Source organism: Bufo bufo, chromosome 4 (assembly GCF_905171765.1).
Source record: "Bufo bufo chromosome 4, aBufBuf1.1, whole genome shotgun sequence".
NCBI classification, from domain to species: Eukaryota; Metazoa; Chordata; class Amphibia; order Anura; family Bufonidae; genus Bufo; species Bufo bufo.
The window spans coordinates 195,494,717-195,519,605 of NC_053392.1; the positions used below are offsets into that span (position 1 = coordinate 195,494,717).

The window sequence follows — 24,889 nt, forward strand, 5'->3', positions numbered from 1 at the left end:
TAGTGTTTAGCTGTCAGTCGCTTATTTTCTTTAAAAAACACTTTTATTCAATATGCAAATTAGGTCTAAAGGTGCCCAGGGGCGGCGTTCAAGCGGCCGGGGCCCAGGCCCTTCGTCGCTATTCATCTAAAACCCCTCCCCTTTCACCACTCTGGCCCGCCCTAGGTTCTTCTGATTACCTCCTTCAGTGTAAAATCCCACGCCTACGCCGTGCATCCGAATCACTGCGCCTGCACACAGCATTACCCATTATGGGCATCAGCATCCAAGCGTTTATTGCGCATGCGCCGGCCCCAACATCCCGATCTAGCCGGCGGAGAGTGTTAAAAAACTGAAGTGTGGGATTCCTCTTCAGGCCTGCTTTCCCCCAGCGGAGATCGGGAAAAGCACCATGTTCTATAAATAAGCCACAGCCTGTACTAGCCTTCCAGGCTCATTGTTAGTATATCACAGTTTAGGCCACTAGGTGGCAGCACTGAACTGTTATATAGTTATTTCTATACAGACTAACGGAGCAATTTATATCTGATGATTATAAGTTGTGGTCTCATCTACATTAAAGGCTAGAATTTTAAAGGGGTTTTCTCATCTCAGAAAATGGGGGCATTTCGCTAGGATATGCAACCATTATTTTATAGGTGCGGGTTCCACCGCTGGGACCCGCACCTATATCGAGAACGGAGCCACGAAAGTGAAGGAGAGCGCACTGCGCATGCGCAGCCACCCTCCATTCATTTCTATGGGGCCGCCGAAAATAGCCGAGAGCTGGCTCGGCTATTGCCGTCTGCCCCATAGAAATGAATGGGAGCATGGGCCGCGCATGCGTGGCACGCTCCCACTCACTTCTATGGGAGAGGCGGGGATTAGCGCTTGGTTGTGGACGGACCTCAGGAAATCTGGGGTCCTCCAGCCACATCGCTCCCAGCTCCTTTCTCGATATAGGTGCGGGTCCCAGTGGTGGGACCCGCACCTATCAGACAATGGGGGCATATCCTAGCGATATGCCCCCATTGTCTAAGATGGGAATACCCCTTTAACCACTGGGTTATAGAGCGTCATGCTAAGTCATTGCTGAAAAACCTCATAGAAGTTTCTCTAGTATTAAAAACCTCATAGAAGTTTCTCTTGTATTAAAAACCTCATAGAAGTTTCTTTTGTATGATACAAGAGAAACTTCTATGAGGTTTTTCAGTAGGTTTTTAGCACTGAGCTCTATAGCCCAGTGGTTAAGGTTCTTGTCTTTAATGTAGATGGTTGTGAGGTAACTGATCCCCTTTCTGTAATTGGAGCAGCATGCATACACAGACAGGTGACAAATTTTCCTCCTGTAATCCGGGCAGCATGCAGACTCAGGCAGGTAACCAATCCACCTACTGTAATCCGGGCAGCATGCACACACAGGCAGGTAACTAATCCAGAAACCCTACAACAACCTCACAATAAATAAAAAAAAATGCCCATGGATAATTAACATCACCACACAGCACCAAAGGACCAGATCATAGAAAAATATATATCAAAAATGTTATTAATTCAGATCACAAAATAAATTAATGTGAAGAAAAAGAAAAGATGAAAAATGGATACAGAAAATCTGCAGAGGGCGCATGGCCCAACAGCAGGGCTCTATGTTACGATAGCCTGGTCTGAATGTAGCTCCAAGATATAACATCCACTTCAAGGACTAGTATATAGTGAGGTGCCCCCTCATTAACCACTTAATTAAGGCATGTAATGTTAGTATAACAAATAATCCCAAATGGCAAAAAGTCTACTAATATATATAACAACATACATACCCCAGGTGTTTGTGCTGGCACATGACCGTATGGCTTTTTCAGTATTTTGCGGTTGACGTCTGTGTGCATTCCGTTTTTTGCGGAACAGCTGGCCCCTGATAGAACAGTACTATCCTTGTCTGTTATGCAGACAATAATAGGATATGTTCTATCTTTGAACGGAACGGAAAAACGGAAATACGGAAACAGAAGGCATACGGAGTACCTTCCTTTTTTTTGCGGATCCATTGAAATGAACTGTTCCATATACGAACTGCAAAATACGGAACTAAAACTTAAAAAAAACGTTCGTGTGCAAGAGGCCTAAGTCTTTGTAGTTCCTTTTGTGGTTACCTCCATGTCTTGATAGGTTGTTATTGGGGTATGTATGTTGTTATATATATTAGTGGACTTTTTGCCATTTGGGATTATTTTTCTACTAACATTATATGCCTTAATTAAGTGGTTAATGAAGTGGTACCTCACTATATTATACCCTTGGTATGAGTCCTTGAAGTGGATGTTATATCTTGGCGCTACATTCACACCAGACTATCGTAACATAGATCCCTGCTGTTGGGCCATGCGCCCTCTGCAGATTTTCTGTATCCATTTTCCATCTTGTCTTTTTCTTCCCATTGATTAATTTATTTTGTGATCTGAATGAATAACATTTTTGATATATATTTTTATATGATATGGTCCTATGGTTTTCTTTGGTGCTGTGAGGTAACCGATCCAGCTCCTGTAATCCGGGCAGCATGCACACACAGGCAGGTAAACGATCCACATCCTGTAATCCGAGCAGCATGCACATACAGGCAGGTAACTGACCCCCCTCCTGTAATTGGAGCAGCATGCATACACAGGCAGGTAACCAATCCACCTCCTGTAATCAGAGCAGCATGCATACATAGACAGGTAACCAATCCACTTCCTGTAATCCGGGCAGTGGTGTACCTCCAATAGAGGCAGACCATGCAGCATGGGGGCCATGGGGAAAAGGGGCCCACAGCTGAGAATAAGCCCTGCACCCTAATTACATTCATTATGTCCAAGTCCAGTATAGTATCCCTACCAACAGTCGAGAAAGCTAAAGGACCTGTGATGATGTCATCACTGGTCCTGTACATCTAATAAAGGAACTGCACAAAGAATTGTCATCATCACAGGTCCTGTACATCTAGTAAAGGAACTGCACCGAGCATCATCACAGGTCCTTCAACCCCCAACAGCATGGAGAACTGCACCATGAGATCTCCACTGAGACTAGAATGGAGTGGTAATAGGAGGTCCTCCTTTCTTTTTATTTGCACCCCATTCCCTATTTTTACTGATATCTCACTCATATATATTTATATAGTACTGCGGACAGTTACAGACACTATTACCTCATGTACCTCACACAATAACCATTAAATATAACTGACCTCATATATCTGTACACGCTGGACTATTATACCTTGTACTTGTCATATCAGTGAACTGCTCTATATAATCTAATATATAAAGCTGAGTGTATGTATGTGTGTGTGTGTGTATGTCCACTAATAGAATCCGCACCGTCGCATTTACAATCACAAAATTTGGCACGCAGGTACATCAGGTGTCCGGGAAGGTTTTAGACCGTGTCTCAGCTCTCTAGCACGTACAGTTTCTGAGATATTCCCCAAAAAATGCATTAGCCAATAGAAGCCTGGTCACATGACCCTTATCAGCCAATAGAAACTCGAAGGCCCTTAGTCTCCACATACACACAGTTTTACACCAGGTTTCCATAACAACCCAGACATTTTTCTTCACTGCTGTAGGTCAGCTTTAAAGGGGTTGTCCGTGTTTAGAGCTGAACCTGGACATACCCAGAATTTCACCTAGGCAGCCCCCCCTGACTTGAGCATTGGAGAAGTTCATGCTCCGATGCTCTCCCTTGCCCTGTGCAGGATCGCTTAGGGCAAGGGCTCTTTATTTACTATAACACACTGCCGGGCGGAGGCTTCCACCCATCAGTGTGTTCGGTGATGTCACCGTCTCTGAAGGGCGGGATTTTGCGCTGCCCTAGCCGTTTTACAGGCTAGGGCAGCGCTAAAGCCTGCCCATCAGTGCCGGTGACATCACCGGGCTCACTGCTGGACAGAAGCCTCTTCCTGGCAGCCCGAAGGACACTGGATTTTCAGAAGATAGAAAACATCTATTGCTGAAACAAAGGCACATCCAGAAATAAGGTACTAAGTGCTATTAGGCCATGGCTTTACTTCAATAGCGATTATCCTGGTGACAGATTTCCTTTAACCACCTGCCGCCACGCTAACGCCGAAAGGCGTCATTGCTGCGGCGCTCCCAGGTCACACTAACGCCGATTGGCGTCATCTCGCGTGAGCCGACATTTCCTGTGAACGCGCGCACACAGGCGCGCGCGTTCACAGGATCGGAATGTAAGCGAGTGGATCTTCAGCCTGCCAGCGGCGATCGTTCGCTGGCAGGCTGGAGATGCGATTTTTTTAACCCCTAACAGGTATATTAGACGCTTTTTTGATAACAGCGTCTAATATACCTGCTACCTGGTCCTCCGGTGGTCCCTTTTGCTTGGATCGACCACCAGAGGACACAGGCAGCTCAGTAATAAGTAGCACCAAACACCACTACACTACACCCCCCCCTGTCACTTATTAACCCCTTATTAACCCCTGATCACCCCATATAGACTCCCTGATCACCCCCCTGTCATTGATCACCCCCCTGTCATTGATCACCCCCCTGTAAGGCTCCATTCAGACGTCCGTATGTTTTTTACGTATCCACGGATACATGGATCGGATCCGCAAAACACATATGGACGTCTGAATGGAGCCTTACAGGGGGGTGATCACCCCATATAGACTTCCTGATCACCCCCCTGTCATTGATCACCCCCTTGTAAGGCTGACTCCATTCAGAGGTCCGTATGTGTTTTGCGGATCCACGGATCCATGGATCGGATCCGCAAAACACATACGGACGTCTGAATGGAAGCTTACAGGGGGGTGATCAATGACAGGGGGGTGATCACCCCATATAGACTCCCTGATCACCCCCCTGTCATTGATCACTCCCCTGTCATTGATCACCCCCCTGTAAGGCTCCATTCAGACGGCCATATGTTTTTTACGTATCCACGGATACATGGATCGGATCCGCAAAACACATACGGACGTCTGAATGGAGCCTTACAGGGGGGTGATCACCCCATATAGACTCCCTGATCACCCCATATAGACTCCGTGATCACCTCCCTGTCATTGATCACCCCCTTGTAAGGCTGGCTCCATTCAGAGGTCCGTATGTGTTTTGCGGATCCATGGATCGGATCCGCAAAACACATACGGACGTCTGAATGGAGCCTTACAGGGGAGTGATCAATGACAGGGGGGTGATCACCCCATATAGACTCCCTGATCACCCCCCTGTCATTTATCACCCCCCTGTCATTGATCACCCCCTGTAAGGCTCCATTCAGACGTCCATATGTTTTTTACGGATCCACGGATACATGGATCGGATCCGCAAAACACATACGGACGTCTGAATGGAGCCTTACAGGGGGGTGATCAATGACAGGGGGGTGATCACCCCATATAGACTCCCTGATCACCCCCCTGTCATTGATCACCCCCCTGTCATTGATCACCCCCCTGTAAGGCTCCATTCAGACGTCCGTATGTGTTTTGCGGATCCGATCCATGTATCCGTGGATCCGTAAAAAACATATGGACGTCTGAATGGAGCCTTTCAGGGGGGTGATCAATGACAGAGGGGTGATCAGTGACAGGGGGGTGATCACCCCATATACACTCCCTGATCACCCCCCTGTCATTGATCACCCCCCTGTAAGGCTCCATTCAGATTTTTTTTTGGCCCAAGTTAGCGGAAAAAAATTATTATTTTTTTTTTCTTACAAAGTCTCATATTCCACTAACTTGTGTCAAAAAATAAAATCTCACATGAACTCACCATACCCCTCACGGAATCCAAATGCGTAAAATATTTTAGACATTTATATTCCAGACTTCTTCTCACACTTTAGGACCCCTAAAATGCCAGGACAGTATAAATACCCCACATGTGACCCCATTTCGGAAAGAAGACACCCCAAGGTATTCCGTGAGGGGCATATTGAGTCCATGAAAGATTGAAATTTTTGTCCCGGTTAGCGGAAAGGGAGACTTTGTGAGAAAAAACAAAAAAATATCAATTTCCGCTAACTTGTGCCAAAAAAAAAAAATATTCTATGAACTCGCCATGCCCCTCATTGAATACCTTGGGGTGTCTTCTTTCCAAAATGGGGTCACATGTGGGGTATTTATACTGCCCTGGCATTTTAGGGGCCCTAAAGCGTGAGAAGAAGTCTGGGATCCAAATGTCAAAAAATGCCCTCCTAAAAGGAATTTGGGCCCCTTTGCGCATCTAGGCAGCAAAAAAGTGTCACACATGTTTTATCGCCGTACTCAGGAGAAGTTGGGCAATGTGTTTTGGGGTGTCATTTTACATATACTCATGCTGGGTGAGATAAATATCTTGGTCAAATGCCAACTTTGTATAAAAAAAATGGGAAAAGTTGTCTTTTGCCGAGATATTTCTCTCCCCCAGCATGGGTATATGTAAAATGACACCCCAAAACACATTGCCCTACTTCTCCTGAGTACGGCGATACCAGATGTGTGACACTTTTTTGCAGCCTAGGTCAGCAAAGGGGCCCACATTCCAAAGAGCACCTTTAGGATTTCACAGGTCATTTTTTACACATTTTGATTTCAAACTACTTCCCACACATAAGGGCCCCTAAATTGCCAGGGCAGTATAACTACCCCACAAGTGACCCCATTTCAGAAAGAAGACACCACAAGGTATTCCGTGAGGGGCATGGCGAGTTTCTAGAATTTTTTATTTTTTGTCCCAAGTTAGCGGAAAATGATGATTTATTATTTTTTTTCTTACAAAGTCTCATATTCCACTAACTTGTGACAAAAATAAAAAATTCCATGAACTCACTATGCCCATCACGAAATACCTTAGGGTGTCTTCTTTCCAAAATGGGGTCACTTGTGGGGTAGTTATACTGCCCTGGCATTCTAGGGGCCCAAATGTGTGGTAAGTAGTTTGAAATCAAAATCTGTAAAAAATGTCCGGTGAAATCCTAAAGGTGCTTTTTGGAATGTGGGCCCATTTGCCCACCTAGGCTGCAAAAAAGTGTCACACATCTGGTATCGCCGTACTCAAGAGAAGTTGGGCAATGTGTTTTGGGGTGTCATTTTACATATACCCATGCTGGGTGAGATAAATATCTCGTCAAAAGACAACTTTTCCCATTTTTTTATACAAAGTTGGCATTTGACCGAGATATTTATCTCACCTAGCATGGGTATATGTAAAATGACACCCCAAAACACATTGCCCAACTTCTCCTGAGTACGGCGATACCAGATGTGTGACACTTTTTTGCAGCCTAGGTGGGCAAAGGGGCCCACATTCCAAAGAGCACCTTTAGGATTTCACAGGTCATTTTTTACACATTTTGATTTCAAACTTCTTACCACACATAAGGGCCCCTAGAATGCCAGGGCAGTATAACTACCCCACAAGTGACCCCATTTTGGAAAGAAGACACCCCAAGGTATTTCGTGATGGGCATAGTGAGTTCATGGAAGATTTTATTTTTTGTCACGAGTTAGTGGAATATGAGACTTTGTACGGAAAAAAATAAAAATAAAATAAATCATCATTTTCCGCTAACTTGTGACAAAAAATATAAAGTTCTATGAACTCACTATGCCCATCAGCGAATACCTTAGGGTGTCTACTTTCTGAAATGGGGTCATTTGTGGGGTTTTTCTACTGTCTGGGCATTGTAGAACCTCAGGAAACATGACAGGTGCTCAGAAAGTCAGAGCTGCTTCAAAAAGCGGAAATTCACATTTTTGTACCATAGTTTGTAAACGCTATAGCTTTTACCCAAACCATTTTTTTTTTACCCAAACATTATTTTTTTTTATCAAAAACATGTAGAACAATAAATTTAGAGAAAAATGTATATATGGATGTCGTTTTTTTAAAAAAAAATTACAACTGAAAGTGAAAAATTTCATTTTTTTGCAAAAAAATCTGTAAATTTCGATTAATAACAAAAAAAAAGTAAAAATGTCAGCAGCAATGAAATACCACCAAATGAAAGCTCTATTAGTGAGAAGAAAAGGAGGTAAAATTCATTTGGGTGGTAAGTTGCATGACCGAGCAATAAACCGCTAAAGTTGTGGAGTGCCGATTTGTAAAAAAGGGCCTGGTCACTAGGGGGGGTATAAACCTGTGGTCCTTAAGTGGTTAAAGGGGCAGGGTGTTGTGGATGACACTGTTAAGGCAGAGGAGTGCTGTGGAGGTCACAGTTCAGGGGGCTGGTAGGGTGGCCATTCAGGCCACCCTCAAAAGACGGACTTAAAAAAAAAACAGAGACTGACTGCACGTGAGGGTTACTGACAGTCTCTTGATTCTCAGTGTTGTGGTTTGGTATTGACCACACCTCTTGTCAGGTGCAGCCCGTGGTCATTACTGCATTCCCTACTTAGTTTGGTCTCACACTTCATACCATGCGGTTGATATTCTGTGCTTGGATTTGGAAGAGTTGGTGTGTGGACCTTACCTGTGTTTCTGCTCATCCATTTCCTATATGATAAATTGTACTGCTCTTTGTATTTGGTTGTTTCCCCTGTGCTTGTTGTTACTAGGCCTCAGGGAGACGCTGGTTCGTTCACCTGGGAAGAAACCAGTAGTCTCATTCCCTGCCACTTCCTAGGGCATTTCAGGACTCCTTGGGTCTAGGTTCCGGCGTATGTATTTTCCCACCTTCAGGGTCTATACATACTAACAGGAGTCATGGCCAGGTTTAGGGGCTTCCTAGGAGGTGACCTTTTACCACCTCCCCTGTATTCGTGATATTATCAACCACCAAAAACCATTTTGTTCGGATCAGTGCAGCTATGGATCCTATGACTGCACTGGTCGTACAGCTGCAGGGTCTGTCTTTGGAGGTAGCTGACCTCCGCGCGACCATCTTGTAGATCCAGAGACCACAGGTGGCTGGTTCCGGTGGTGGGTACTAGGCCTGCCCTGAACCTAAGGTTGCCCTCCCGGACAGATTTTACGGGGGTAGCGACAATTTTATTCGGTTCAGGAAGTCATGTAAATTGTACTTTAAGCTGCGTCCGTACTCTTCTGGGGATGGGTATGATAATTTCATTGCTTAAAGGTGACACCCAGTCTTGGGCTTTTTCTCTGCCGACCAGATCACAGTCCCTCCAGTCGGTAGATTAATTTTTTAGAGCCTTGGGTCTTATTTATGATGACCCGGATCGGAGCTCTCAGGCCGAGATCAAATTGCATGGTTTATGGCAGGGAGAGCGCTCCACCGAGACCAATTGCTATGAATTTAGGAGATGGTCTACGGATACTGAGTGGAATGATCCTGCTCTCCGTAGCCAATTCTGTCAGGGGCTATCTGAGAGGCTGAAGGATGCGTTGGCCTTTCACGAAAATCCTGAGTCCTGCTGTAAGTCTTGATAGACGCCTGAGAGAGAGATCTAGGGTTCCTCACCCTGAGGACGTACTGTCGAATAATGTGGCAGCTTTCTTTGACACTTATGGTGGAGAAACACCTATTGTTATGCCTTGTGACAAGCCTATGCAGTTAGGAGCAGCTACTTCTGGAACTGCTGGCAAGAGCATTGGTCATATGAAGGGAGTCTGTTTTTGTTGTGGAAAGAAGGTACATTTTGTGAATATATGTCCGTACGTTCAGCGTCAAGGTGAAGAAAAAAAAATAAATTACCCAAACCTCGATTGTATAGTCTTTCTGAACCCGAAAGAGCAGCCATATGCGAGAGTATATCACCGAAAGTTTGGCTAAGGGACAAATTAGACCGTCCAAATCCCCAGTTGTTGCAGGGGTTTTTTTTTAAGAAAAAGGACAGAACTCTTAGGCCATGTCTGGATTTCCGTGAGCTTAATCACATTACTGTCCGTGATCCCTATCCCCTTCCTTTGATCCCAGATTTGTTCAATTAGATTGTCAGTGCCAAGGTGTTCTCTAAGTTGGATTTTAGGGGGGCATATAATCTGGTATGGGTCAAGGAGGGGGACGAATGGAAGAGGGCCTTTAATACCCCTGAAGGTCAGTTTGAGAATTTGGTCATGCCTTTTGGGTTGACCAATGCTCCTGCTGTTTTTCAACATTTCATCAATGACATCTTTCTTCATCTGGTGGGCAGGTTTGTGGTTGTGGATCTGGATATTTTAATTTATTTCCCCGACATGGAGAAGCATCAGGATCACGTGTTACAGATCCTAAGGGAGAATAAATAGTATGCTAAGATGGAGAAGTGTGTATTTGCGGTTCCGGAAGTGCAATTCCTGGGTTACCTACTCTCATCTTCGGGTTTTCATATGGATCCGGAAAAAGTCTGTTCTGTGTTGGACTGGGATTGACCCAAAAATCTGAAAGCGCTCATGCGATTTTTGGGGTTCACCAACTACTACTGTAAATTTATCTTGAATTACTCAACTGTTGTTAAACCATTGACAGATATGACTAAGAAAGGTGTGGATTTCTCAGTCTGGTCTGATGATGCATTACATGCCTTTTCAGCGGTAAAGGAATGTTTTGCTTCAGCTCCTATACTGGTGCAGCCGAATGTGTCACAGCCTTTATTTTGAGGTTGACGCATCCAAGGTAGGGTTAGGAGCAGTCTTGTTGCGGCGTCCTTCACCTAGTAAATGGTGCCCATGTGCATTCTTCTCTAAGAAACTCTCGGCTGCTGAAAGAAATGATGACGTAGGCAATAGAGAATTGCTGGCCATTAAGTTGGCTTTTGAGGAATGGCGTCATTGGTTGGAAGGAGCGGTTCATCCCATTACGGTAATTACCGATCACAAAACTCTGGCTTACCTGGAGTCAGCTAATCGTCTGAACCCAAAGCAGGTCTGATTGTCGTTTTTTGCCAGATTTAATTTCGTTGTCACCTATCGCCCTGGGATTAAGAACGTAAAGGCGGATGCCTTGTCGCGTAGCTTTCCTGGGAGGAGATGATTCGGAAGATCCTGGTCCTATCTTTTCTGAAGGGATAGTAATATCCGCTCTTTATCCCGACCTTGAGGCAGAGGTGTTGGAGGTCCAGGGAGATGCACCGGATTCTTGTCCTCCGGGAAAGTTGTTTGTTCCTTCTGAAATACGGCACAAGGTGTTCGAGGAACATCACTGTACAGTTCTTACAGGACACCCTGGGAGCAGATCCTCGGTCGATCTCATTTCTCGTACATTCTGGTGCCCGGGGTTGCGTAATTTGTGGAGGGCTATGTGTCAGCCTGTAGTACTTGTGCACATGCTAAGGTGACACATACCCGGGCTTCAGGATTTCTACTTCCGTTGTCCATCCCGTCCAGACCTTGGTCTCATTTGTCCATGGACTTTATCACAGATTTCCCGAATTCCTCAGGAAAAACTGTGATTCTGGTGGTTGTTGATCGCTTCAGTAAGATGTCGCACTTTATAGCATTACCAGGGCTACCTAATGCTAAAACTCTCACACAAGTGTTTGTTGACAACATCGTGAAGGTACATGATATTCCCTCTGATGTGGTGTCTGATAGGGGGACTCAGTTTGTTTCCAGATTCTGGAAGGCGTTTGGCACTCGCTTGGGGGTACAATTGTCCTTCTCTTCGGCCTTTCACCCTCAGTCGAACGGACAGACTGAGCGCACTAACCAGAATCTGGAGACTTATCTGAGATGTTTTGTCTCAGAGAATCAGGATAAGTGGTCTTCTTTTTTGTCTTTGGCCGAGTTCGCCATAAATACCCTTAGGCAGGAGTCCACTGATAAGTCGCTGTTTTTTGGGGCATATGGGTTCCATCCGCAGTTTGGCACATTTTCTGGTACTGAGACTTCTGGTATGCCTGAAGAGGAAAGATTTTCCTCTTCTTTGTCATCTATTTGGTGAAAAATTCAAAATAATCTAAAAAGATGGGCAAGAAGTATAAACGAATGGCTGACAAGAGACCTATGAGTGGTCCGGACCTGAGAGTGGGTGATTCTGTGTGGCTGTCCACAAGAAACATTAAGTTGAAAGTACCTTCGTGGAAGTTGGGCTCAAGGTTTATTGGTCCACATAAGATCTCTGCCATTATTAACCCGGTAGCTTTTCGTCTTGACCTTCCGCAGGCTTTAAAGATTCATAATGTTTTCCACAAATCATTACTGAAGAGTTATGTTAAACCTGCTGAACCGTCCTCCCTGCCACCCCCTCCTGTCATGGTTGACGGTAATCTTTAATTTCAGATCGCTAGGATAGTGGACTCCCGAATTCTCAGTAGATCCCTCCAGTATCTCGTTCACTGGAAGGGTTATGGTCCAGAGGAGAGAATGTGGGTTCCAGCAGCCGACGTTAATGCCAGTCGCCTTGTGAAGATAAGATCGGTCCTTGGTGTCCGTAGGTCACCAGTAGAAGGGGGGTACTGTCACGGTACCTTCTGTGACAGAGATTAGAAGATCGGAGAGACTGACTGCACGTGAGGTTAACTGACAGTCTCTTGATTCTCAGTGTTGTGGTTTGGTATTGATTACACCTCTTGTCAGGTGCAGCCTGTGGTCATTACTGCATTCCCTACTTAGTTTGGTCTCATACTTCATACCATGCAGTTGATATTCTCTGCTTGGATTTGGAGTTGGTGTGTGGACCTTACCTGTGTTCCTGCTCATCCATTTTCTATAAGATAAGTTGTACTGCTCTTTGTATTTGGTTGTTTCCCCTGTGCTTGTTGTTACTAGGCCTCAGGGAGACGCTGGCTCGTTCACCTGGGAAGGAACCAGTAGTCTCATTCCCTGCCACTACCCATTTCAGGGCTGCAAGGGTCTAGGTCTAGGTTCCGGCGTATGTATTTTCCCACCTTCAGGGTCTATACATACTGACAGGAGTCAGGGCCAGGTTTAGGGGCTTCCTAGGAGGTGACCTTTTCCCATTCCCTAGCCTTGAGGCATAGTTCTGTGTCCCTCCCCTCCCCTGTATTCGTGACAGGGGGTCTCTGTTAAGAAGGACATGAATGGTGGAGATCACAGTTAAGGCAACTGTAACCTATGGTCAGTGTTAAGGAACGGGTGCTGTAGAGGTCACTGTTAAGGGGGCGGGCTCCTGTGGAGGTCACTATTAAGGGGGTGGGTTGCTGTGGAGCTCACTGTTAAAGGGGAAGGCTGCTGTGTACGTCCCATTTTAAGCAGAAGCAGAACTGGGGGGGGGGGGGTCAGTGTTGAGTGGTGGGAGGCTGTGGAGGTCACTGTTAAGGGGGCGGGGTACTGTAGATGTCACTGCTATAGTGAATGCTGTCGATATCTTTTAAAGACACACACAAACATTAAATACTGTAGATGAAATATACCCGTGCGAAGCCGGGTCCTTTATCTAATATATATATATATATATATATATATATAGTATATATTAAGCCTGCACGATATATCGCCAAAGCAATCGTATCGCGATAATCGACGATTGCGATATGGCCATTTGGTCGACCCAAAAATTGCTGCGATTACCTATACACGGCCGCCGCGATACCACACAGCGCGGTGGGCGGTGGTATCAACAGAGGGAGGAGGGGCTGGGGTCCAGCATTTGGATTAGGAATGACAGCGGGGACCAGTGCAGTCCTTGTATTCTAATGCACCGGCCCGGCTCACTGTTGTATAATCTTATCTAACCTGTAGGTATTTGTAAAATATAATAATCATTTGTAATCCAGCTGTATAACTTACATTTAAATTCCGTAGCAGAGAGGAGAGAGGAGGCAGGCCGGGAGGGTGGGCGAGTGGCGTGTCACTTACTACGTCATGCACCTGCGCAGCCCACTTTATAAATGAAGCAGGCGGCGCGGGCGTGTGACGTAGTGAGTGACGCGCCGCCCGCCCGGCCTGCCTCCTGCCTACCTCCTCCCTGCTACTGAACTTAGTTGTAAGTAATACAGCCGGATTACAAATGATTATTATATTTTAACAATGCCTACAGGTTAGATAAGATTATACAACAGTGAGCGGGGCCGGTTCAATAGAATACAGGGACTGCACCGTTCCCCGCTGTCATTCCTAATCCAGATGCCAGCCCCTGTATTGGGGGTCATTCACACTGCAGGGACACTGTTATGGGGAGGGATCTGTGGTCGGCATATAGCATAAGATGCTATATATGTGTCATCCACAGATACCCCCCATAACAGTGTCATCTACAGATGCCCCCATCACAGTGCCATCCAGAGATCCCCATCACAGTGCCATCCAGAGATCCCCATAACAGTGCCATCCAGAGATCCCCATAACAGTGCCATCCAGAGATCCCCCATAACAGTGCCATCCAGAGATCCCCCCATAACAGTGCTATCCAGAGATCCCCATAACAGTGCCACCCAGAGATCCCCATAACAGTGCCATCCAGAGTTCCCCATAACAGTGCCATCCAGAGATCCCCCATAACAGTGTCATCCAGAGATCCCCCATCACAGTGCCATCCAGAGATCCCCATAACAGTGCCATTCACAGATCCCCCCATAACAGTGTCATCCACAGATCCCCCATAACAGTGTCATCCACAGATCCCCAATAACAGTGTCATCCACAGATCCCCTCCATAACAGTGTCATCCACAGATCCCCTCCATAACAGTGTCATCCACAGATCCCCTCCATAACAGTGTCATCCACAGATCCCCTCCATAACAGTGTCATCCACAGATCCCCTCCATAACAGTGTCATCCACAGATCCCCTCCATAACAGTGTCATCCACAGATCCCCCCATAGCTTATATTGCTGCTGCTGACTACGGTGTTCTTTGCAGTGCTATTAAGAAAATAGCAAGTTTTGAATTTTGTACTTTTGCAGTAATGCAAATAGGTTATTTACTTTAGTAAAAGATGTTTTATTTTGAAAAACACTGTGCATTTCAGTTCTTGAGTTGAGCAAAACTACATTTCAGCATTATCAGTAATTTGTGTGTGCTTTTGCCTTGAAAATCCAAGCAAATAGACCTCTAGCACAATTCTCTTAAAATATTGCATCGCATATCCTTATTGCAATTTTTAGGGCCCTAATCACAATCCCACAAAATTCCCATATCACACTGCTCTATACTACATATGCGACACAGCGCAGTGGGCGGCTGTATCAACAGAGGGAGGAAGGGCTGGGGTCCGGCATCTGGATTAGGAATGACAGCGGGGACCAGTGCAGTCCCTGTATTCTAATGCACTGGCCCGGGTCACTGTTGTATAATCTTATCTAACCTGTAGGCATTGTTAAAATATAATAATCATTTGTAATCCAGCTGTATAACTTACAACTAAATTCCGTAGCAGAGAGGAGGGAGGAGGCAGGCCGGGAGGGTGGGCGGGCGGCGCGTCACTTACTACGTCATGCACCTGCGCCGCCCACTTTATGAATGAAGCCGGCGGCGGTGCGGGCGTGTGACGTAGTGAGTGACGCGCCGCCGGCCAGGCCTGCCTCGTGCCTGCCTCCTCCCTGCTACTGAACTTAGCTGTAAGTAAAGGAACAAAGAATAAACCCAGGGTGTCCCAAGAAAGGGGGAGGGGAAGGGCGGGGAAATAATGTCCACCCAATATACCCCCAATGGGGACACACAAAGATAAAACTCGGCAAAAAGCCCCCGAGCTAAATGGCAGAAACAAAGGAAACAGAGCTCATAGTACCAAAAAAGTATATAATTTATTGAGACATGATAAAATAACATGAGTAAAACACATGAATAAATGATGCCATAGACATGGTTAGGAGCGGAGGACAGAAAAAGAGACTCCACCCTGGGGGCAAGAGCACACGGATCTAAAAAACATGGTACAAAGAGGGTATAGGGCACATGGACATCAATATGGAGTCAATGCTTAAATCCATGTACAAGATACAACTAAAGTGGAGTACCAGGTGAGCCACCTGTCTAACGCATGAACACCTCTGTATATATAATCATTGGTGTGCAGACAGCCAGTGCGCTGTAAAATTATGCTGCAGACCAATGAGATGTAAAGATAGGTGACAATAATGAAAGTAACCAGAGGGAAACAGCAAGAGACAGGAACTCACCAGAGAAAAGAACCGTGTGCCAGAACGACCAGGGTGGCGCTACCCCAACGCGCTTTTCGGCGTACCTTCGTCAGGGGTACTCTTCTCCTGCTCCATATGCAAATTACTATCGGAGCAATGGGGAGGAGACATCGGCTTCTCTAGTGGGCGTTCCTTCTCCCTGCTCTGCGATTGGACAGCGCTTCAGCCAGGGAGAAGGAACGCCCACTAGAGAAGCTGATGTCTCCTCGCCATTGCTCCGATAGTAATTGGCATATGGAGTAGGAGAGGAGACAGTAATGGGGCACAGCGGGCGAACGGTGCAGAGCCCAGGAATAATGGTAAGTGCTGGGACATCGCTGGGCGCCGCTTTGTGTAGGAAAAGTCCTATCATTGGTGGCGCAGTGCGCCCGCCCCTCCTCCGCCCCTCTCTTCTCATTGGTGGCAGCGGCAGCAGCAGCACAGGGGAGAGGGAGAGACTGCTTCCTTCTCCCCTGTGCTGCTGTGGGATGGCACTGTCATGGGGGATCTCTGGATGGCACTTTTACCATTTTAAGCTGGCACCATCGCTATGTTGACTAAAGTACCTTATTTCCAGCAGCCTTCTTTTTACTTTATTTTGTTTTGTAGTTTTGATATAAAAGCTTTTTCTGTTATGCTAATTAGGGTCCAAGGTGCCCAGAGGGGCGTTTTTTTCACTCTCCGGAGCCTAGTGACGCCCCCCTTCAGTGCCCAAGAATGCCTCCTGATCATCAAATAACCTCCCACAGCCCCGGCAAACGGTTCCGCCCCCTCCCCACGTCATAGTCTACCTTATAGAAATGTGGTGAGCTCGATATTTTGCGCTCAGCTCTGCGGCAAGGATGAACTGCTCCTGATGATTTGTGTGCAAGTGCGCACTCAGGTGTAGCGAGATCTGATGGAACATTTTGCGCTGGAAAATCTACCTACCCCTAAGTGCGCACGCGCAATGTACGGTTTTGTGCATGCGCATGAAGTCCTTCTCCAGCGGCGCTGCAATGATTTTTTGCTAATCCAATGGATGTGCTCTTGCGCAGTGCCGCACACACCCTCCTCCAGCTGATTCCTGTGCGGCCGCGTCACTTCCGGTGCGGCTGCGTCACTCCGGTTTACCTATGCAGCTAGGAGGAACTAGTACAATACTGGAATGATTCCTCCCTATCCTTTCCCTGAACTTCTATATAGCAAAATAAAAGTTTTAAAGTCTTTCCTAGCACTGTCCCTAGCGCCTGCTGACATCTCTCCCTGCACTAAGTACACTGGAAAATGGCTGAATCCAAGATGGCTGAGGCTATAAATAGGGCTGTGACATCACAGGGCTGGCTGACTGCTGATTGGCTGCATGCATGGCATTGTGGGTGATCCCTCGTTCCCAGAGTTCCTTGCTCCATTTCCTGCTACGTGCAGCAGCCATTTTAAAAAATGCGATTGGTTACCATGAAGCGTGAGGAAATTCGGATTCGCTGCGAATCAAATTTTTACTGAAATTCAAATTACATTACACTTTATCAACTTCGATTCGCTCATGTCTAGGTATAATAGATGCAATGTGTTAAGATATATAGTATATACAGCAGTGTACTGATATATGAGGTATGAGGTGTAATAGATGAAGTGTGTTGAGATACATAGTATATACAGCAGTGTACTGATATGTGAGGTATGAGGTGTAATAGATGAAGTGTGTTGAGATACATAGTATATACAGCAGTGTACTGATATGTGAGGTATGAGGTGTAATAGATGAAGTGTGTTGCGATACATAGTATATACAGCAGTGTGCTGATATGTGCGGTATGAGGTGTAATAGATGAAGTGTGTTGCGATACATAGTATATACAGCAGTGTGCTGATATGTGCGGTATGAGGTGTAATAGATGAAGTGTGTTGCGATACATAGTATATACAGCAGTGTGCTGATATGTGCGGTATGAGGTGTAATAGATGAAGTGTGTTGCGATACATAGTATATACAGCAGTGTGCTGATATGTGAGGTATGAGGTGTAATAGATGAAGTGTGTTGAGATACATAGTATATACAGCAGTGTACTGATAAGTGAGGTAAGAGGTGTAATAGATGAAGTGTGTTGAGATACATAGTATATACAGCAGTGTGCTGATATGTGCGGTATGAGGTGTAATAGATGAAGTGTGTTGAGATACATAGTATATACAGCAGTGTACTGATATGTGAGGTATGAGGTGTAATAGATGAAGTGTGTTGAGATACATAGTATATACAGCAGTGTACTGATATGTGAGGTATGAGGTGTAATAGATGAAGTGTGTTGCGATACATAGTATATACAGCAGTGTGCTGATATGTGCGGTATGAGGTGTAATAGATGAAGTGTGTTGCGATACATAGTATATACAGCAGTGTGCTGATATGTGCGGTATGAGGTGTAATAGATGAAGTGTGTTGCGATACATAGTATATACAGCAGTGTGCTGATATGTGCGGTATGAGGTGTAATAGATGAAGTGTGTTGAGATACATAGTATATACAGCAGTGTACTGATATGTGAGGTATGAGGTGTAATAGATGAAGTGTGTTGAGATACATAGTATATACAGCAGTGTACTGATATGTGAGGTATGAGGTGTAATAGATGCAGTGTGTACAGATATATAGTATATACAGCAGTGTACTGATATGTGAGGTATGAGGTGTAATAGATGAAGTGTGTTGAGATACATAGTATATACAGCAGTGTACTGATATGTGAGGTATGAGGTGTAATAGATGCAGTGTGTACAGATATATAGTATATACAGCAGTGTACTGATATGTGAGGTATGAGGTGTAATAGATGAAGTGTGTTGCGATACATAGTATATACAGCAGTGTGCTGATATGTGCGGTATGAGGTGTAATAGATGAAGTGTGTTGCGATACATAGTATATACAGCAGTGTGCTGATATGTGCGGTATGAGGTGTAATAGATGAAGTGTGTTGCGATACATAGTATATACAGCAGTGTGCTGATATGTGCGGTATGAGGTGTAATAGATGAAGTGTGTTGCGATACATAGTATATACAGCAGTGTACTTATATGTGAGGTACGAGCTGTAATTTATACCTCACATATCTTATCAGTACACTACTGTATATACTGTCCAGTAATGGGTAGTGGGAGGGGCTCTTAATGGGACATGGGGGGCCCAATTTAGATTCCTGATATGGGGCCTAGTGCTTTCTTTGTACACCCCTGAATCTGGGCAGCAGGCACACACAGGCAGGTAACCCATCCACCTCCTGTAATCCAAATGGAGACAAATTTCTTCTGAGGATGAGCAATAGACAGCAAAATGGCTCAACTTTAGATGATTTTTACAGTGAAAAACACTTTCAGGCAATGATATCAATCATTTATGTCATTATGTTTCCATTAGAGATAAGCTGTTTGAAATGACACTCTTAACACCCTCCCTGCAAAGTTGGAAATAATTATTGGGTGCTCGCACTAGTAGAGGTAAAAGTGTTCATGCTTCTACCTAGCAAAAATTGGAGGTCAGTCCGGTACGCTATGATTTTTACTCATCTTGGAGCATCATTCCCCAGGAATCAGCACACCATCTGACGAAATGTACCTGCAACTTCAAATCTCGTCTGTATACCCTGTTTTTTCTGTATTTTCCTCAGCTGCCATTTGGCGTTTTAAAAATACTTTATTTAGTAAATGTTATGTGTAATGACATGTAATTGTTGCACGATGCTCTGATTATATTAGATTGGCAGCAGAATTAGAGGTTTTGATGTCACCTGTTATTCCTGAGAGATTGCAGCTTGGATTAAAGACATCGGTTATGTTCAGATGAAGCAGAGATTTCTTTAAATCAACTTTATGTTCTATTTTAAACCTGCAAAGCACAGAAAATGTACAGGGTATTTTAACAGATCACTTATCTACTTAATTTCGTATCAGTGTCACATCTAAAAGTTCTGACAAATGCATTGCATTATAGGAGTTCTGCTAAACTGCCAGGGATGAGACTGTCAAGAGACTTGTTGACTGTTTCCAAAAATCTGCAGAATTGTGAATGCAGCCCTGGAGTATTACAGGATATATTCCCCGTCTTTCTATTTAGATTACAGCTGTAATTAAACATGATATCCAGTGGTGAACATACTCTTTAAGCCACACACATTATGGAGACTTACAGTATATAACAATGGAAGACTATACAGTATCGAAATCCTTGGATAAATGCTGCACATCTGTAATGGACCTAGTGTAAAATTCAAACTGATTACAGTTAGGCCTCGTGCACATGACCGTATGTATTTTGCGGTCCGTGTACATCCGTGTGCATTCCGTATTTTGCGAAACAGAACAGCTGGCCTCTAAAAGAACAGTCCTATCCTTGTCTGTAATGCAGACAATAATAGGACATGTTCTATTTTTTTTGCGGAACGGAAATACAGACATACGGAAACGGAATGCACACAGAGTACCTTCCATTTTTTTTGCGGACCCATTGAAATGAATGGTTCCATATATGGTCTGCAAAAAAAGACGGAACAGACACGGAATGAAAATATGTTCGTGTGCATGAGGCCTTATCCTCACTTGTTAAGATTCATTGGGATGACAGGTTTAGAAAGAGTTAAACAAAATTCATATTTCATATTTTCCAAAATGTTCACCCCCTTAAGGCTGCATGCACATAGCTATGTCCATATTTCAGCCAACAAACGACGGATCCACAAAATACGGACACTTTCCGTGTGTATTCTGCATTTTTCTCACTTCCATCAATAGAAAGGACTATTCTGGTCCCCAAAATGGACCAGAATAAAACATGGTCTATAATACAGATGTGTGCATGAATGAATGGGTTAGTGTGTTATCCTCAAAAAAGCAGATAGCACATGGATGAAAAATATGGTAGGGTGCCTGAAGCCTTACCCATTTTTTTTTCAAATGTGCCTATTTTAAAGAAGACCTGTCTCTACAAAGTGCAATGCAATCTGAATGCACCATGTTATAGAGCAGGTGAAGCTGTACGGATTGATATATATTTTTATGGGAAAACATTCAATAAGACGTTTAATTTATACATTTATGTCTTTGCTTTGTTCACCTCCTGTGAAGAGCTATCGGTACAGGGGGAGGTGTTATCAGTGATTGATTGTATACTCTGTGTAAGTGTGTATACAGAGATAGATGTCAGTCACTGATAGCTATACACAGGGGGGTGTTATCAGTTATTGATAACATTCTCTGTGTAAGTGTGTGTACAGAGATAGCTGTCAGTCACTGATAGCTGTACATAGGGGGGTGTTATCAGTGATTGATATTATTCTCTGTGTAAGTGTGTATATAGAGATAGCTGTCAGTCACTGATAGTTGTACACGGGGGAGGTGTTATCGGTGATTGAAAGCATTGTGTATAAGTGTGTATACAGAGATAGCTGTCAGTTACTGATAGATGTATACAGGGGAGGTGTTATCAGTGATTGATAGTGTTCTCTGTATAAGTGTGTATACAGAGATAGCTGTCAGTCACTGATAGCTGTATACAGGGGAGGTGTTATCAGTGTTTAATAGTATTCTGTGTATAAGTGTGTATACAGAGATAGCTGTCAGTCACTGATAGTTGCACACGGGGAAGGTGTTATCTGTGATTGATAGTATTCTCTGTGTAAGTGTGTATACAGATATAGCTGTCAGTCACTGTTAGTTGTACAGGGGGAGGTGTTATCGGTGATTGGTAGCATTGTGTGTATTGTAAGAAGGTACGAGGAATCATCGTGGATGATAGGTATGTGTCCCAGAGGTTCCTGGCCTCGGTGGAGTAAGAGCCAGTTTACATGTGTCAGCAGCAGTTGCTGTTTGACACTTTGCTATTTAGTATGGCTGTAAATAGCTGATCCAGGACGGATCTTACTGGGAGTAGTCAAAGTGCTGGGTGGGTGACTACTCCCCACGTTCCAGGCCGGGTTTTGTCAGGCCTATAAAAAAACAGCCAGCAGTGTCAGGTGTGGGGATTTATCTCTCTGACATTGGAGCTCTGGCAATCTCTGTCCCGGGATCTGAGCCTTGTGCCAGGATGGAGGTCTGAATCTGGGAATACTGCTCGGTTTTGAGCTATGCTGGTCGGGCGTGGATTAACACCCAGGACAAAAGGTGACTGTTTTGCTTGTTTGATCTATCTGGGTGTGAACTAACACTAATGCTGCAAATAAACTGTCGTACTGTGTACTTGCAACAAGTGTGAATAAACACTGACGTTTTTGAGTTATAAACTGGTCTTTGACTCTATACTGCGTCTGCTTGTCCTGACTACCAGAGCAAGTCCCCACAATTGGTGAAGGATACGGGCAAGAGCAGTGAGGCTGGCATAAACGACAATATATTTGGGTTCTGCATTTTTCCAGGCATGGTTGTATATCGTACATTAAACCAGCTGTATTACAATCAGTGCCCCACAACAAAATGGAGGCTGTTGTGAAGGCTCTCATGGAAGGTAATCTGCAGCAGCGAGAGACAAACCTGCACCAACGCGAGGCTAATAAGCAGCAGCAGGAGACCAACCAGTTGCTGCTACAACATGTGATGGCTTTGTAGACAGCAGGAGCAACCCTGAGCGTCTACGATGCCTGGAAAGCAGTTTGTGCCGGGATTCCTAAGATGACCACCGCAGACGACATTGAAACCTACCTGCCGATGTACGAAAAAGTGGCCATCAGGGAGAAGCTACCCGGAGATCAGTGGGCTGAGGTCGTTGCTCCGTTCCTGGCATCCGATTCCCAGCGAGTGTATTTCGACTTGCTGAATGATCAAACGGCGAGCTACCAAAAAGTAAAGTGTGAGATTTTGGCAAGACTGGGAGTGAATGTGTTGGTCCTTGCCCAGCGGGTGCATTAGTGGGGGTTTAAGCTGGCAGAGCCTGCGAGACCCCAGTATTATGACTTACTCCACCTCTTGCAAAAGTGGCTACAGCCTGATGAGCTGAGTCCCAGAGCTATGCTGCATAGACTATTGGCTGATATATTCTGGAGGGCTCTGCCACCCCCTCTCCAGCACTGGATCGGCCAGGTGTCTCCTGGCAGAGCCCTGGAAATGGTGGACCTGGTGGAGAGCTATGAGGCTACTAAGAATCTTATGGGGGGTTCTTTTGGGGGAAAGGTGTAATGGTGATAGATGTAGAGGACTTGCCGCCGGGGCCTGAGCTAGCAGACTTTAATGTCTCCGGGGATAATTTTGGTACTGCACAACACCGAGACCCAACCCTATCCTGAGCTTGGGGAAATATATGAATAGTAGATGGTGAACCACAACAACCAGGGGCAGAGTCGGTATTTCCCCGTTTTGTGGTTCATCAGAATATGTTGTATCGGGTAAACCAACTGCAGGGTGAACATACTGAACAGTTAGTGGTGCCCAAGGCTTATCGCAAACTCGTGTTAGAGTTAGCCCACCAACATGTTCTCGGGGGGCATCTGTGAATGCAGAAAACACAGGACCGGATACTACAACGGTTTTACTGGCCCAGTGTGTTTAGAGAGGTGGATGAATTCGGTAAGTCTTGCCCGACCTGCCAGGCAACTAGCCCCCAGCACCCTTTCCGCAGTCCCTTGGTACCTCTCCCGATCATCGAGATACCGTTTGAGCTAATCGCGAAGGACCTCGTAGGCCCAGTACCGAAGTCCGCTAGAGCAGCGGTCCCCAACCGCCAGGCCGCGGCCCAGGACCGGGCCCTGGGAGCTAGTTTGCAGAGGAGCGGAGACGCCAGGCGCATGTGCGTCCGACGCGTTCATCTTGCCAACATTAGTGGAGACGGAGGGAGGGAGGGAATCCCTCCCTCCCATAGGGAATCCCTCCCTCCCATGACGCGGCCGCTGCAGAGCCCAATACAATGAGCGGGCTCTGAGGCGCCGCACCACTGCCACCAATGAATGTGTCTAATATTAAAGTAGGAGGAGGGACGGGGGAGGGTTTACCACTGCGCCGTCTCAGCTTGTGCTTGGCGAACGGCAGCAGCGGCAGCCTCCTCCTCCTCCTCCTGACTCTTGTGTTCTCAGACCAGTCCCCAGCAGCCATTAGTGATCTGGCGCAGGTACCCACACACTGTCCCACAGATGGGGTCACCTATTAGTAATCTGATGTACATGGTGCTATTACATTAGTACCCCATGTACCTCAGATTAAAAGTATGTGGCCCCCAAGCACATAATCAAATAATGGGCAACATTGGGTTAACCATTAATATGAGGTACACATAATGAGGTTTCTTACTATTAATGTGAGGCACATGCAGGTCCAAATTGATAAAACAATGTGCCTCATATTAACAGCATGTACCTGATGCCATTAACCCCATGTTGTCCATTATGTTAAGCGGGGTACTTGACGAGGTTGCTATTAATATGTGGCACATGGTTTCATCAATTTAGACTCCATGTGCCCCACATTAATAGCCAGTAACCTTATCATACTGTAGTACCCAACACCAGCCTACACATTAACCCCATGCTGCTCAATGTCCATTATGTCAGGATGTACTCGCTGGTGTTACTATTAATATGAGGCACATGACTTTATCAATTTAGACCTCTATTTGCTTCACATTAATAGTAAGTGACCCCATCAAGTACCTCCTCACATAATGGGCAATTGATACTTTGCAAAAAGTAAAAATTTAAAAATACTCACACGTTAACCCCATGCAACATGGGGTTAACGTGTGAGTATATATATTTTTTTTCATGGTATCGAATTAGTGTTGCAATACTTTTTTTTTGAGTCACATTTAAATAATAAATGTAATCGTTATATAATGTTATATATTCTAATATGCACCTTGTGTTTTGTCGTGCGCGTGAATCAGTCAGCGCCGACCAGCACCCCCATAAACCCCGCCCACCCCCTAAGCCCCGCCCCAGAACCCCCCCACCCCACCCGGTCCCTGGAAAAATTGTCTTACATGAAACTGGTCCTT

At 45.3% G+C, this 24,889-nt stretch overlaps 1 protein-coding gene across 1 annotated transcript in view; it reads right to left on the reverse strand.

Moving 5' to 3' along the window:
* Positions 1-24,889, reverse strand: part of SERPINI2 (serpin family I member 2) — a 148,014-nt gene that overhangs the window by 32,879 nt on the left and 90,246 nt on the right. The window contains exon 6 of the mRNA XM_040428181.1: positions 19,707-19,804. Within this exon, the coding sequence (XP_040284115.1) occupies positions 19,707-19,804 (98 nt within the window). The remainder of the gene's footprint in view (positions 1-19,706; positions 19,805-24,889) is intronic.